At 41.3% G+C, this 14,207-nt stretch overlaps 1 protein-coding gene across 3 annotated transcripts in view; it reads left to right on the top strand.

Annotated features, from left to right (window-relative positions):
- Nucleotides 1-14,207, top strand: part of agap3 (ArfGAP with GTPase domain, ankyrin repeat and PH domain 3) — a 115,546-nt gene that overhangs the window by 97,924 nt on the left and 3,415 nt on the right. For all 3 annotated transcript variants that reach the window (XM_044220814.1, XM_044220815.1, XM_044220813.1), the window contains exons 14-17: nt 410-564; nt 1,029-1,119; nt 2,427-2,649; nt 12,758-13,013. In XM_044220814.1, the coding sequence (XP_044076749.1) occupies nt 410-564; nt 1,029-1,119; nt 2,427-2,649; nt 12,758-13,013 (725 nt within the window). The remainder of the gene's footprint in view (nt 1-409; nt 565-1,028; nt 1,120-2,426; nt 2,650-12,757; nt 13,014-14,207) is intronic.

Here is a 14,207-nt window from a genome sequence, read left to right as displayed (position 1 = left end):
AGATTATGTAACTAATGACGAGAATAGAGTTTTTACGTGACTCAGTTTTTAAGAACTCCTACGGCTTGGAAACTCTCCCGGTTAATTCATCAGTACAAAAGATGAACAACTGTGTTAGAAAATATCTGGTTCTTTTATAAGTCAAAAGTACAAGCTTGTAAACTTTGAGGTAGAAGTTAACTACGACTCCCATGGTGCATTTCAACAAGAAACATCCAATCACAGAGCTTAAATTTCTGTTGTGTGCATCAATAATAAGTGTTGAGAAAATAGATAATACAATCTGCATCTTCATAAATTTAGATTCTGGGTAAATGGCGTTTTTTGTTCACAACTTTTACCAGTCAGATTTCACAACTGACATGCGTGTTGCTTCAGTACAAATTTATTGTTTATTTGTGTTTTCCAGAGCAAGAGGATTCCTTCGAGTTCATCATTGTGTCGTTGACGGGTCAGACGTGGAACTTCGAAGCATCTACGTATGAGGAGAGGGAACTGTGGGTCCAAGCAATTGAGAGCCAGATCTTTGCCAGCCTGCAGTCTTGTGAGAGCATAAAGAACAAGGTACAGTAGGTCATGAAAGATGAGACTGAGCAGGATTGGAGATTATCATCTAATCACAGCATCGTCATCATCCCATAATTCTGCTGCTTCATTTACATTCCTCTTTTTCCCCTTCTTTCCAACCTGTATTGCGCCCTCACCCTCCCTCATCCCTCCTCACCCACTTCAAGCTGTCACATGTGGGAGGTTGTCAGACAGGTGCACCGCAGTGTGGGGGTTCTCTTATTAGAACTGACAGACATCAGAGATAGAACACGGCTTGTGTCAGCATACTGGGGAGACACGGCCTCATTTTCATATTCATATTTTCTCTGCCTCAGTCTTTTCCTAAGACTTTGAAAAACCTCTTCCCTCCCTCCCTTCGCTGGTTGTCTATGATTTGAGTCCAGCTATAATTGTTTGCCTACTCTTACTCTTGCAATAATTAGTTCCTGCTGACTTATTCTCTCCCTTATTTCTTACAGTCTCGGTTAGGCAGCCAAAGTGATGCAATGGCCATTCAGTCCATACGAAACGTGAGGGGGAACAGCTTCTGTGTGGACTGTGATGCACCCAGTGAGTATAATTCGTCACCACAACAGCTGATTTCTCATTGTTTTCTACCATACAAGGCCTTTATCAAAGACTTGCATATGAAAACATTTGATTTTGAGTGGTTTTATAAAGTTATTGCTTTACTAAGACAGTTATAGACTACAGTATCTCTTGCTTGCTCTCACTAAGGAACTCCTTCCAGTCAGGCTGGAGGGTTAGAGGGTTTAACATCAATTAGAACAGCTGGTTTTGTTATGTTTAAGACATTAAGTCGATTGTTTACAGTACATTTAATTGCAAAATATTATAAAAAATGGATTGGCTTTAAATTTGGGTTTACCACTTGCTCGCTCACTGCTGTTGTTCCCAGTTACTAGAGACAGAAGATTTGGGCAATTGGTTGGCACTAAGCAGCAGCCGCTATGGCTGTGTCTGATAGGCTGTCACACCTTTCATTCATGGGAAACATGGCCCCAAACATACTCCTGTTATTTTATTATTCCCTACTATTTTCTTATTGGAAGAAAAAATATGTTTTTAATCGCCACCAACATACCTACTTGAAGAAGTGATATGGAAACCCTAACTTCTGAAAAAAGTACTTAGACTTTTAAAATAATGTTATATTTACGTGAAAAGTAACTAACATATCTTAGATTATTTGTTTGTATTGTTTAAATAAAAATGTTCCTATATTAACTAATGTTTCTCTCAGTGTTGATTTTTTTACCTGGTGACTTTATTACATGAATGCCTATTCATTTTCTTTTTTGTTACGTGTTTTGTAAAATTGCATTTTACATCAGGAATACCACACCCACAGCGACAGTATAAAACTTATCGTATACAGTCTCTTCGCTGATGGGATATTTCTTAATTGCCTCAGGGAAAACAGTGCGCTGAGACTTTATCAGCCATTTGCACCAGTTTACCTCAAGCTAGACGTGTCAGGACCAGTATCTAGCAACCCTTACAGGACCTGCATGTTAAGGCATTTCCTTGTTGGCGTCAAGACAAAGGCATGATGGATACTGCTTGTTCTATCCTTGCCCATGGTATACCCAAAAACAAAATCATGAATGTTGAATAATGTAAGATGTTTAAGGCTAAAATCCTTAAAATAAAATTTGTATAAAGTTAAGATTCCTTAACTAGAAGTTATTTTTTGGAAGGTTAGAGTGCAGTGTAATCCTTACAAAACCTTTTCTCCAAGAGAGGTTACAGGGATGAAAAGAGTTTAAACAGAGCTCATCATAAATCTCCTGTTTAGTCTAATTTATAAAGCTTCTCTTGTCACTTCTCTAACTCTAAATCTTTCTATTGTGCAGACCCAGACTGGGCCAGTCTTAACCTGGGCGCCTTGATGTGCATCGAGTGCTCCGGGATCCACAGAAACTTGGGCACCCACCTGTCTCGTGTCCGCTCCCTGGACCTGGATGACTGGCCGGTGGAGCTCAGCATGGTGATGACGGCCATCGGTAACACGATGGCCAACAGTGTGTGGGAGGGCGCTTTGGAGGGCTACACCAAGCCAGGGAGCGACAGCACCAGGTTAGCATCCTTCTGCAAATAAAGGTGCTGCTTAATGAAGCATACAGAGATTATAGAACGAGAAGGCAGCACTGTTTTCTCTCCATTAGCTGCCGTTTATTAGCCACCCACATTTCAGCAAAGGCAGTTCACACCACAAAATGCTCCATAAGAAGCATCAGGGGTCCATAAATGTCAGTCTGCTGAGCCAAGAACACAGTAGTTTATGTTTGAGCATCAGTTTGTCCTGTACACATTAATCACAATGCCTCTGTTTTATTTGAGTCAGTACATTGTTGGCATCTATATCGCTCTGTCTCTTCATTTTAGGATATAATATCTAATATTTCCACCAGAGTATCTGGTGTCTTGTGCGTCTGTCCCTCTACTGACTTGACTTGAAAACCATAATTCATGAAAGGAATGTCGTGTGTGACATCATTTTGCACTTATCTGATAAATGCCCTGACTAGCTCCAAAACCATCAGGTTTGTCACTTGACATGTAAGCGCTAATCAAAAAAAGGTCTTTTAATCTAAACCACATCTGAAACCAGCCCAAGCCATTTGTTCCTGCTCGATATCAGTGTACACAGATGAGTTTAATAGTAAGTAGGAAAGTGGAATTTTTCAGAACTTATACAACTTATGTAACCAGAGTTTTCCTTTGTTTACTTCTGGAACCTAACAAGTAGCTTTCCATTTAAATTATACTTTGCCACTCACCCTGTACTGCCCTGCCCTAACTTACCCCAATGACTATCTGTTCCCTTTCCTCTGAGGTCCCCAGATCTATCTGGTAGGAGGATTGTTTATCTCTTGGTGACAGGTGAGACCTAGCGTCCCAGTCTGACTAATGACCTGCTGTGTGGCTGTGCAGGTAATTAAGCACACCATTATGGCTAAACCCCACCCCAAGAGCAAGGCCCTCGGGCCCCAAGCTGCCGTGTCACATATCCATCACACGGGGCCGAGTCATCACTCTGTCTGTCACAGCAAAGACTGTCTGTAGGGTCTCCCTGGTGGCATTAGACTGTTTTAACATCACAGCTTTGTAACTTTGTTACTAAAAGTGACATACCAACAGAGAAACATAGCTGGTTTCTTTTTTTACTACTGCTGCTTCTGCTGCAGCTGTTATGGCTGAAAATAATATAAATATAATATAAATACAGTCTTAAGGCTGTACAAAGTACCATGTTGTTTTGCCAGCTAATTAGTTGAGATATTATTGACACCACATAGTTTTAAGTTGATGTATTTTGATAACAGGTGTATTTAATATATTAGCAGACACGGACAATATCACATGCATTTTAGCAGTATAAGCAGCAGGTCTGTTTGTGTCCTGTCATGTTTATTTGTTAGCAGGATACCTCAAAAACCTTTACACCAAATTTCACTGAAAGTTGGGCCATTGGCCGCAGAACAAGTGACTACTTTTAAATTTTAATTTGGTGGACTGTGCATCCTTGGTGGAAGTATGCATTCTCTGAGTGCTTTCTTGTTGTTATATCGTAAATTTAAGCTAGTGCTGAAACATTTAGTGGATTAATACAGTACACCTTTATTGTTCACTATAGTGGAAACATGTAAACTGTACAGTATGTTAAGATAACTTATATGTATTACTATGATACATATATAAGTTGATCCAAGTGGGAGCAAGCACAAAAAAAACAATTAGTACAATTAATTAACAACAATTTTGATAACTGATTAACCGTTTACATCATTTGTCAAACTAAAATGCGAAGTGGACGCTTGTTATAGCTTGTAAAATGTGAGGATTTGATGCTTTTCTCTGATTTATGGTATTGTAAGTGAAATACCTTGTGATTTTAAACTGTTGGTCGCAAAAATCTGGTAATAGAAAGAAGTCACTTTGGACTCTGGGAACTTGAGGTGGTAATTTATTTCCTAACATTTTACAGTGTAAATGGTTAATCAGTTAAAAAAAATATTAATAATAAGAAATATATTAATTAATAATGAAAACAATCATCAGTTCCAGGCCTAATTTCAGCTTTGAAATTATACTATGGCTTGATTGATTTATTGTAGGTTTTTCAAGGCCAATAGATTTTTTTCACTGAAGCTGCTTATATTTTCAGACTACATTTAGTCTTGAGGGCCTCTACCACTTACCCACCTTAACTATTTGATGGCAGGGATAGATTACTAAAGTCAGTGTTTTATGAAAAGTGAAGAAATGATTTACATTGACTACTACTTACTCACATCACCCATAACCAGAAACATGAGGGAGGAGTTTGGCCTTTTCCCAAATCTGTGATCGTCACACTAACGCATGGCTCTTGTTTTGACAGTATTGCTTTTCTGAGGAGCTGAGTACATTAAATGGTTTTGAACTTGTAGCCCTGCACTCCATAAGGCTCACTTAACTGAAAAAAAGTTCAAGCCTGTGTAAGTGAGTACCTTTATATATTAAAAAACAGTTCACTAAAAATGCTGTGTCAGTTTGCTAATGAACAGTTTTTCATTGTTTTTTCATTCCACTGGTAGTCTCAGGCCTTTTACTCTTGAATCCATCCTGCGCTCTCCGGCCAGTTCAGAACTGAATGATGGCCTACAGTTATTTATTGAATGGTTTCTGAGCTAAAGTGCTCCACTCTGCACCTGATGAAAGATTATTGATGTTGATTCCTCTCCCTACCACTGTCAGTCCCACGTCGCCTGGAGCAGGAAGGTTCTTCATTGTCTAAAAAAATCCGATCTTATCCCGCAGCAGCATCTCCATTAGTTTTCACTGTCAAACAATAAATCTCATTTGCAGCATAACTAATCTTCAGACAAAAAATAGCAGTTGTAAATATCATATGTGGCCACTGGTTATTGAGATGCTGATGATTTTGTTGCTGATAGAACAATGTACCCTTGTGGGGTAAATGTTGGTATCAGATTATTTTGCTTTATCATGAATGATGAATTATAACCAACTTAATGGGATGTCATTTTTTTTATTTCTTTCTTTTAACACCATAAATCCTGACCTGACTCTCTTTCTGTGAATGCTCCTCTTAACTTAGCAGAGCACATATGAGAGGATTTTAATTGTGTCACATCGATGACATGTAGCAGCTTTGTGATGGCACCCAGGCAGGCAGTGTATGGCTCCCAAGTCTCACTAAACATTAGTGACACCTAATTTAAACGATTCAGTAACTACCTGAATATCAACTCAGTGTCGGATTGAATGTCTCCTGCAAGACTAGTTTTATCCCTTTACATTTTTGAGATTTAACTTAAAAGCATTCATCCACAAGATTGGTTTAGCTTATGATGTTCTGGATCGAAAGAACAGAATATATACATTTGTCGTACACAGAGCCACACAGCAACACTAAAAAGTACTGGTGGACATGTAGAGGCATCTTAATGGGAAGCATATTCATATCTATGCATATGTGCATACACGTATGTCACCTGATCACCTGTTTTTAGACCTTGTAGAAGAATGCATGGTACCACTTTCTAATAAGACACCCTTTTATAAAAAAAAAGTTGTAACTAATGGCTTTATTAACAATTAATAAATCATTTGCTAATGCTTTTTAGATCAGTTATAAGTAATTAATAGGAACACATTTTGGATTGCCAGATTGTAAAAAAATCCCTTTCGGCTTGTGTCGATCCTTTCTATTTGGTAATAATGCAGTTATAAATGTTTTTAATTCATTAATAAATGCTTATGTGTTTCTCACTTTCCAATAAGCCATCACGCTTGCAGTTCTAAAGGTTAAGATAAGATTAATAAAGGATTTTAATCATTAAGTCTGCAGTTGTAAGTGTTAATATTTTAATAAAAAATTGATTGATTTGGGTCCAGATCGTCTGCAGCCCATTTACAGACGGTAAGAAGTCAAATGTTTCAAACAGCCAAAGTGATTTTTCACTACCTGGCAACCCAAAAGTTGTTGTTATTCATGGCTTATAACTGATCTATAAAGAATTCATGATTTATTAACCATTAATAAAGCCATTAGTTACAATTTATAACCCATTTATAAAGGATGCCTAATTAAAAAGCGGCACAGTCAGACCTGGCTAGGCTACAGTTCAATCTGTGATAATGAATTTGTCTGAGCCCTGCATCGTGGCTGATCTCTGCAGTCAGCATATTGTTGGAGGGGAGTTGTTCTTTTAATTAGCACCTGGGAGTCGTTGTGTTTTGCACGTCACCTCTAATTGCTTGGCATGCTCGTGATAGAAAACACCACAGACTGTTTTGACGGACACTGTGGGGGATGTCCAACAGCTAACTTTACCCCTTATCTTCTACTGGCCCGCACACACTCACAATGAAACACACACACATACACAGACACCAGTTCTCATTTGGGGGAGATGTCCTGGAGCGTGGACGGATGTGGACGGCTATCCCTCACTGACGCAGGCCTCTCACTGTCACCCTCTGTAGGCTCCGCGCCGCCCTCGGCCACAGGCAGGTAATAGCTCTGATGAGAGCCCTCCACTTTGTTTCAGAAATAATTTGCCAGTCTTGCCGCCTGCAGGGGCTGCGTGGTAATAAAAATGAATCACACCGCTAACCTCTCCAAACCTGGCCCCGCTGTCTCTTTTAACCCCTTCTGCTCCAGCAGTGGCATCTTGGTTGGTCCTCCCAAGCTGTTTGTCGCGTTTACAACATCGGTGCAGTGGCCATTAGATTCCTGTTCTAGGATTTGTCCACAGCGACCACTGTCCTCCACGTTATTCCCCAAAACACAGAGCAAAGCTTCCAGGCTACTCACAGGTTAGGAGGGCTGGAACGCCAACTCTCAAAAGAGCTTTTAGAATAGCCGGCCTTGCCAGGAGCCCTGGTGGAGGAAGAGTAATTAATTAAGACAAATGAATGACTGGGTCTTCCCATGTCCTCCCTCTCTCTCTCTCTTTCTCTCTCTCTAAATGAAACCCACAGGTCAGTAATTAGCCCTGTGTGGGAAGTGGTACCACTGTCACTAATTGCCCACATGCCACCGGGTTTCAGAGCCAGGTAGATGTAAAGGAAGGACTGATTCATTATGGCGAAGTCTACTTAACCGTGCAATTTAGTTTTAACATTGTTAGCATTACAAAATCATAACAAAAAGTTCTTGTCTGATGACGTGAAAGTAAAAGGATCCAAGACAGTCCCTTTATGTGACCGAGATTTTGAAATGTGTACGTATGTGAAAGCAAGCTGCATACATAAGCAGGGCATGTGTTATCGTCCCCTCAGCTTTGTATGTGAGGCGAGGGTTCAGCAGGGGTTAACAGCATGAGCATTTAAGGGTGTTAGTCTTGCTGGCACAAAAACACAGCCACTCCATCACAAGGAGTCTGACAACCTCATTAATGTCACAATATATTCAACTCATCCCTCTGCCTGCCTACGGCACCCAGATGCTCTTGTCTTGGCCTCTCTATAGAGTTCAACACAACAACCTTTTGAATTCTGGTCATCTGTTCAGACCGCACTCTGGAAGCAAGAAAAGTGGCATCTATTCCACTTGTAAAAATATTTGTCTTAATTCTTTTGCAGCCGTTATTCTCGGAGCGAAGCATACCATGTCTACACTGTACCCGCTGGACCATAGGGGGCCTTATTTAGCCCTTTTGCTGCAGCGTTTACTGTGTTGCTCCTTCATTTCTCGCCCTTAGCAACCTTTGATGCTTTGGGGCCCAGCTTTCTTTCCCTGTTGTGTGCACTTTTTTTCATCTCTGTCGTTTCCCTCTGAGCCCCCTCTCTGTCTTTCTGCTGCTGTCCCTCTTCCTCACTCTCTGTCTCTTCCCTCCCTTCGATTTGTGGAAGTGAAGCTGCTGGCTGCATGGGAATCAGTCCCATACAAGTTGCCCACCCCCACTGTGAGTTCTGTTCAGGCGGGTCAAACCCCAAGCCCCCCCAACACCATCACCACCACCATTTCTCCCCTTCACTGCATCTATTTGATGTGTCCACAGTGAATTTGGATCCTCGGGGAAGAGTAGGAGGAGCCCTAGAAGCTTTGATTGTTTAGGAGGACTCAGTATGTGTTTGAAAGATAGGCGAGTGGTGGGACGGACATCCTTCTCTTCCTATGGACCAATCCACCTTTATTGAAGGCAGTCATATTGATCATTCTGTGGCTACTCCACAGCTGGCTCCACCCCCGCCGTCTCAGTTTCCCTTTCCTGCTTATAAATTCCCGTTTGCCTTTGTCTTTCAGGCTTGACTAATTATCCTTGTTTGTCCCTCTTTATTTGAATTCAGTCATGTGTTCTTGACTCCATGGGCTGGGTTTAGGAGAATCATTCCGCCATTTGCCACTTAATTAAGTCAGGGTCAGGATCCATTGCTCAACGGAGAGCTGAAAGGACAGAGCTCTAATAGAATTATAAAAGAGGCCTTTCTCTACTGTTAAGGCTGCCTTTATCTAGGTGGGCTCTGCGTAGGCAAATGAAAGGGGACACCAGCTCTGGACAGGAGCCCATTTTCACTTTAAACTCAGTAAATGTGTTAATGCTTGACCAAGATTTCTTTCAAATAAAATTCAATGATAGAAAGTTAAACAATGTTTATCAGCTGTGAGATAGATCTGAATGACGGAGGAAGTTTGTGGCGAAGCAAACACGGCTTGTTTTTAGTTGAAAGAGACACAGGCATTTTTATTGGGAACCTTAAGCTCCCCTCTGTCCCCTAAGCAACAGAGAAATTTAGAACAAGTATGTGCTCAAGCCAGGGTGGAGAAATTGGTGTCCATGCCTAGATGTGTGTGTGTGTGTGTGTGTGTGTGTGTGTGTGTGTGTGTGTGTGTGTAAGAGAAACCATCAGTTCAATTTCCTAAATATCCCCCCATGCTGTGAAAATTCACTCCGCTTTCCCTCTCCACCTCCCATACTACTCTGTCCTGGCACTTTGACATGCTAAATCTGCTGATTTTATTTTTCTTCCTCCTGTGGTGAGGAAGTGTCCTTTTCAAGGGTCTCAGTTTTCCCCCCTGACTGTCTAAACCCTACCTCTGTTTGGATTGTTTTTCTATTTCAAACAAAAGACAGAGGCGGGATTACCATTTCACTTCCTTTCACACTCTGTCTTTCAAGTGGCAGCAGTTTAGGAATTTTTAAAAACCACTGCCTTGCTGCTTTTTCTTTTTTTAATTTTTTTTTAGGCGGTGTAAAAAAAACTGTGGTTGGATTTAGAGCTCAGCATCAGCAGTGAGTGAGGCCTTTTCCTGTAGGTCTTCGGGGCTGATTTTGTAGCGGAGGATAACAAAGTGTCCTCAGGGCTCCTTTCTGAGATGTTGACGTCTTCTTAATGGCTCTCCTCAGCCTTTTTGTTTCACATCGTGGTGCTAACTTTCTGCCTCATTTAGCTCATATCAATTCACTGGGCTCTACAGATTCAGCATCTCATTCATGGTCTAGCTTTCTGAAACTAACTTTGGACAACAGCTCTCAGTGATTGTTTTTAATCACGCTCAGATTTTTGTTCAAGGTTGTAGATTTTTGCCTTGAGGATTACAGTTGGGTACAGAGTTTTCAGACATACTCTCTGGCAGTTAAAAAAAAAAAAGAAAAAAAAAGACACTTGTTTTCAAAGAGTCCGCCGGAAATAAGAGGGGAGGGCAGGACGGCCCCTTCCTGTTCAGAGCAGTCCGCTAGTTCTAAGGCCAGTTGATTTGCTAACAGGCTTGTCCACACATAATGACTGAGTAGGGATTGATGGAGGTCTTACACCATAAAACTCTGAGCCACTGCAATTGCCTGCCATTAGGGCTGTATTGTTGCTCACATAATACCCTCATCCTAAAGAAAAGATGTTCTTATGGTTTAGCGGGGTAAAGGACTTTCTCCTCTACATATACTTCAAGGTCTTAACAAAAATGTACCCATATGCTTATAGACGCAATAGCTTTAAGACTATTTTAAGATGTGCGTTGATTTGCTTTAAGGGCTTCCAGTGGTGTTTTGCAGTTAATCAATCTGTGCTTGGGCGCTGATAAAGACCTGTACCTCTTCCATCACACCCTTAACTCCTGTAGTTTGGGCTGGTGCCAGGCTCTTCTGTGCAAGACAGACTGCTCTGTGAAGTGAGCCTGGCAGCTGACATATGAGTCTGAAAATGGTTGCTGTCTGTGGTAAGTTGGCAGCCTTGACACCTAGCTGCTAAGGTCGTAATAAAGAAGAATGACTAATGTTGAACTGGTTACTATTGTTAAAACCGCTGCAGTAACTGGAAATTAGCTATTTGGGGATATGCTTATAAGCATACCCCTATAGGGTCAGTTCACACAAATTACAAAAGAGCATATTTTCTCTTATATCTACTCTTTTATCTCTATTTATTTGCTGTGCTTGCAGTTTTTGAGATATCTAGATATCTGTGGGTTATCTAGAGTAACATTGTTTCAGGAATGAGATGTTGCTTTTGAAGGTTATATGGCACTATTCTATATTTTTTCTTAACAAATCCCATTAGAAGACCAAAACCAACAATTAGTTCACCTTACTAACAAGTATTTGTCTGTGTAGGCCAAGATGTATATCCATCCTCAGCTGAAAATAGTCCCCAATAAATGCACCATTTACTCCTGTTTGAGTAACGTTTGGTAAAAACTACAGTGCCCAGCTATTTGGGGAAATTACCTAGCCTTTTTTTATTTAACTATATATTTGTGGGCTGTTTTTGAGGATTTAAGTTTTCAGTCGAAATGAGTTTAGGGCTGAGAGCCTCAGACAGAGTAGGGAAGATGGAAAGTATTAAAAGAAGGACTAACACATTGTTGGTTTTGGTCTTTTAGTGGGATTTGTTTACAACAAAAAGAGTAAAGAATAACATCAGCTTTATCCTTTAAATGTCATTTTACAAACCTATGAGCACCATCAACGAAATTCCATTCATCTCCATTGTATCGAGGAGGAAACAGAAATCTCAAGAATGGATAGAATCAAATAAAACCAAATGTGTGGTAACAATGTGTGGTTAAATACTACTTTTGTAATTTGGGCGAACCAACCCTTTAATATATGTTGATAGATATATAATTGAATGCGTTGATGTGATGTTCCATTGCTGGTAATTAAGTTGTACTTTTTGAGTTTGTTGTCACTGTGATTATGATGAAATAGAATTGAAGTGAATTAGATTGTCAGTTTCTACTTGCTGCTAAAGCCGTTGCCCGTTGATAGAGAGTCCCATGAGAGCCTTGTCACTCTAGCCAGCGTCGCCGCTTCAACTTATCCGTACAAACCTTCTCCTTTCTGTCACTCACCCACAAATCCAAACAACGGCCTCTTTCTGCTCCCCTTATCACACAGGCTGACAGGGTCACAGGGTTAGTGCCACATTGGGCATGCTCAGTCATTCACATATTGATATTGATTTTTTTTTTCTTTCTTATTTGGACAGTTTGTATGTGGGCAGAGAATGAAATGGGGGGTCAAGATAGAGAGCAATAGATAGAATTCTGCCTGGCGATAGAGGATGGAGCCTTCCCTCAGTCTCTATTCTCTGCTGCAGGCTGGAGTGAAGGAGCCCCACATCCCACTGTCCCTCTCTGGCTGCCATTCAGCCCCATCGATCTGACTCAGGGCCCAGCCACCCCAAGGGAGACTGGGGCTCGGAGACGCACTGCCTCTTTTGTGGAGGGGATCCACCAGTTCAGACTGACAGCCGACAGCACTGATAAAAATACGTCCCCCTCCTTCCTGTATTGTCCGCAGCAGACAAGCTGTTCAAGATGTGTAACCTTTAGAAAGCTGGCCAGGCTCTAACCGTCTTGCTGTCGACCGTAATCACTAGAATGTGGAATATTGCCCAAAGCGTCACACCCTTTGGCATTCTCTCATCTCTGCAGCCAATCTCTGTGATATTTCCCACTGTGATAGTGGAGGCTAGTGGCTTTCCTGTGCTCTAATAATTTAGAAATGTCACTTTACACCAGTGAGTCTTTTAGGCCAATTACTGTAATACTTCCCTTGTGTGTCTACACTCTACCTTTTGCACATGGCTTTGTCTTAAAATCACTGCCTCTGAATTATGAGATATGCACTGAAAGTTCTTTAACTTAGGTGCTAAATTGCTCATAGCATGTTCACCATGTTTCACCCTGCCTGACCCTGTAGCATCCCTGTCATTTCCTTCTCTCCAGGGAGGAGAAGGAGCGCTGGATCCGAGCCAAGTATGAGCAGAAGCTGTTCCTGGTGGGACTGCCCCAGTCGGACATGCCCCTGGGACAGCAGCTGCTTCGGGCGGTGGTGGAGGATGACCTGAGGTTGGTGGTGGTGCTGCTGGCCCACGGCACCAAGGAGGAGGTTAACGAGACCTACGGGGACGGAGATGGACGCACTGCTCTGCACCTCTCCTGCGCAATGGCCAATGTGGTCATCACACAGCTGCTCATCTGGGTGAGTTGGCTCCTCCGGCTTTGAGAGGAACGGTCAGAGGTGGCTGATGTTGTTATTGTAGGCATTTAGTGTTTGGGCAAGTGAATTAGGAGTTTAAGTGTGAAAGGAAAGATTTCCAAACAACCAGTTCTTTAACCTCTTTAGACTTGCCAGTTGTGCCAGTTTCTCATTACAAGTCCCCTCCCAGACACCAAGTGTCTAAAAAAATTTGTTTGGATTTTTATTAGCTGTTTAATTATATTTTCTGCAAGTTTTATGGAAATGTATGTATGCAAGGAAATTCCTCTGGAAATCAGTAACTGCCTAGAAAAAAAAAACAACTAACTAAACTCGAACTAAAATAACTGCCTCAGCTATAATTAGTATTAGATTACACACTTCTTTCCAAGGAACATCCTAGGAAAGTACTCAGAATCTACAGACTCATAAAATAAAGTGTTACCATTTATTTCCCAACATGACAGTTTAAATGTTATTTTAAAGCCCTATCCACGTTGTTAAACAACGTGTTGTGTGGCAAGTATTGCTCAAAATAATTCTGCAGTGCATTCTGCAGATAGAGATAGTGATGATAATATGGTTTTCAATCTTCACATAAAAAGCTTGACATTTGGGAAACAGTGTCCACTCGAGTCCACATATCTTGCCGGAGTTTTGCGCTCCTTCAGCTCGGAACACGGTCTGTCCGTTGAGTGCTTGATCCGGGATGTTGATGGAGCAGGTCTCTGTAAAGATGTGGGCACAACCGTGTCAGATTCCCGTTGCTTGGCCAGACAGAGTCCCATTTCGTCCAGACCGGACATTAGCCAGGAGCAGCCTTAAGTCCAAGCTGGGCCAGCATGGCTCCTATCCTGGCTCTCTTTCCTCTCCTCCTGGGGCAATGACGGCAGATTTGGCTGGGTGGAACATCTCAAGGTCCACTGCTCTTTAATCCAAACCCCACTTTGAATAATTTTGGCCTAGCTCTTTAAAACAAATCCAATCAGAAATCATTCAATGATGTTTCAGCAATAAAGCCGAAAAAATATAACAGATTAAAACAAAAATGTAGGAGCTAGATACAAGGAATACCTAATACTGCTGTTTTAATGAAGTTTGCAACAAGCAGATACAGAATATACTATATATCTGATATTGTCATACAATGTCATACAACTTCAAACCTTCTTCAAGAAAATGTAAAGGGGAAAAAAT

The sequence above is a fragment of the Siniperca chuatsi genome, linkage group LG13 (genome assembly GCF_020085105.1).
Source record: "Siniperca chuatsi isolate FFG_IHB_CAS linkage group LG13, ASM2008510v1, whole genome shotgun sequence".
NCBI lineage: Eukaryota > Metazoa > Chordata > Actinopteri > Centrarchiformes > Sinipercidae > Siniperca > Siniperca chuatsi.
This window is presented reverse-complemented; position numbering and strand designations above follow the sequence as displayed.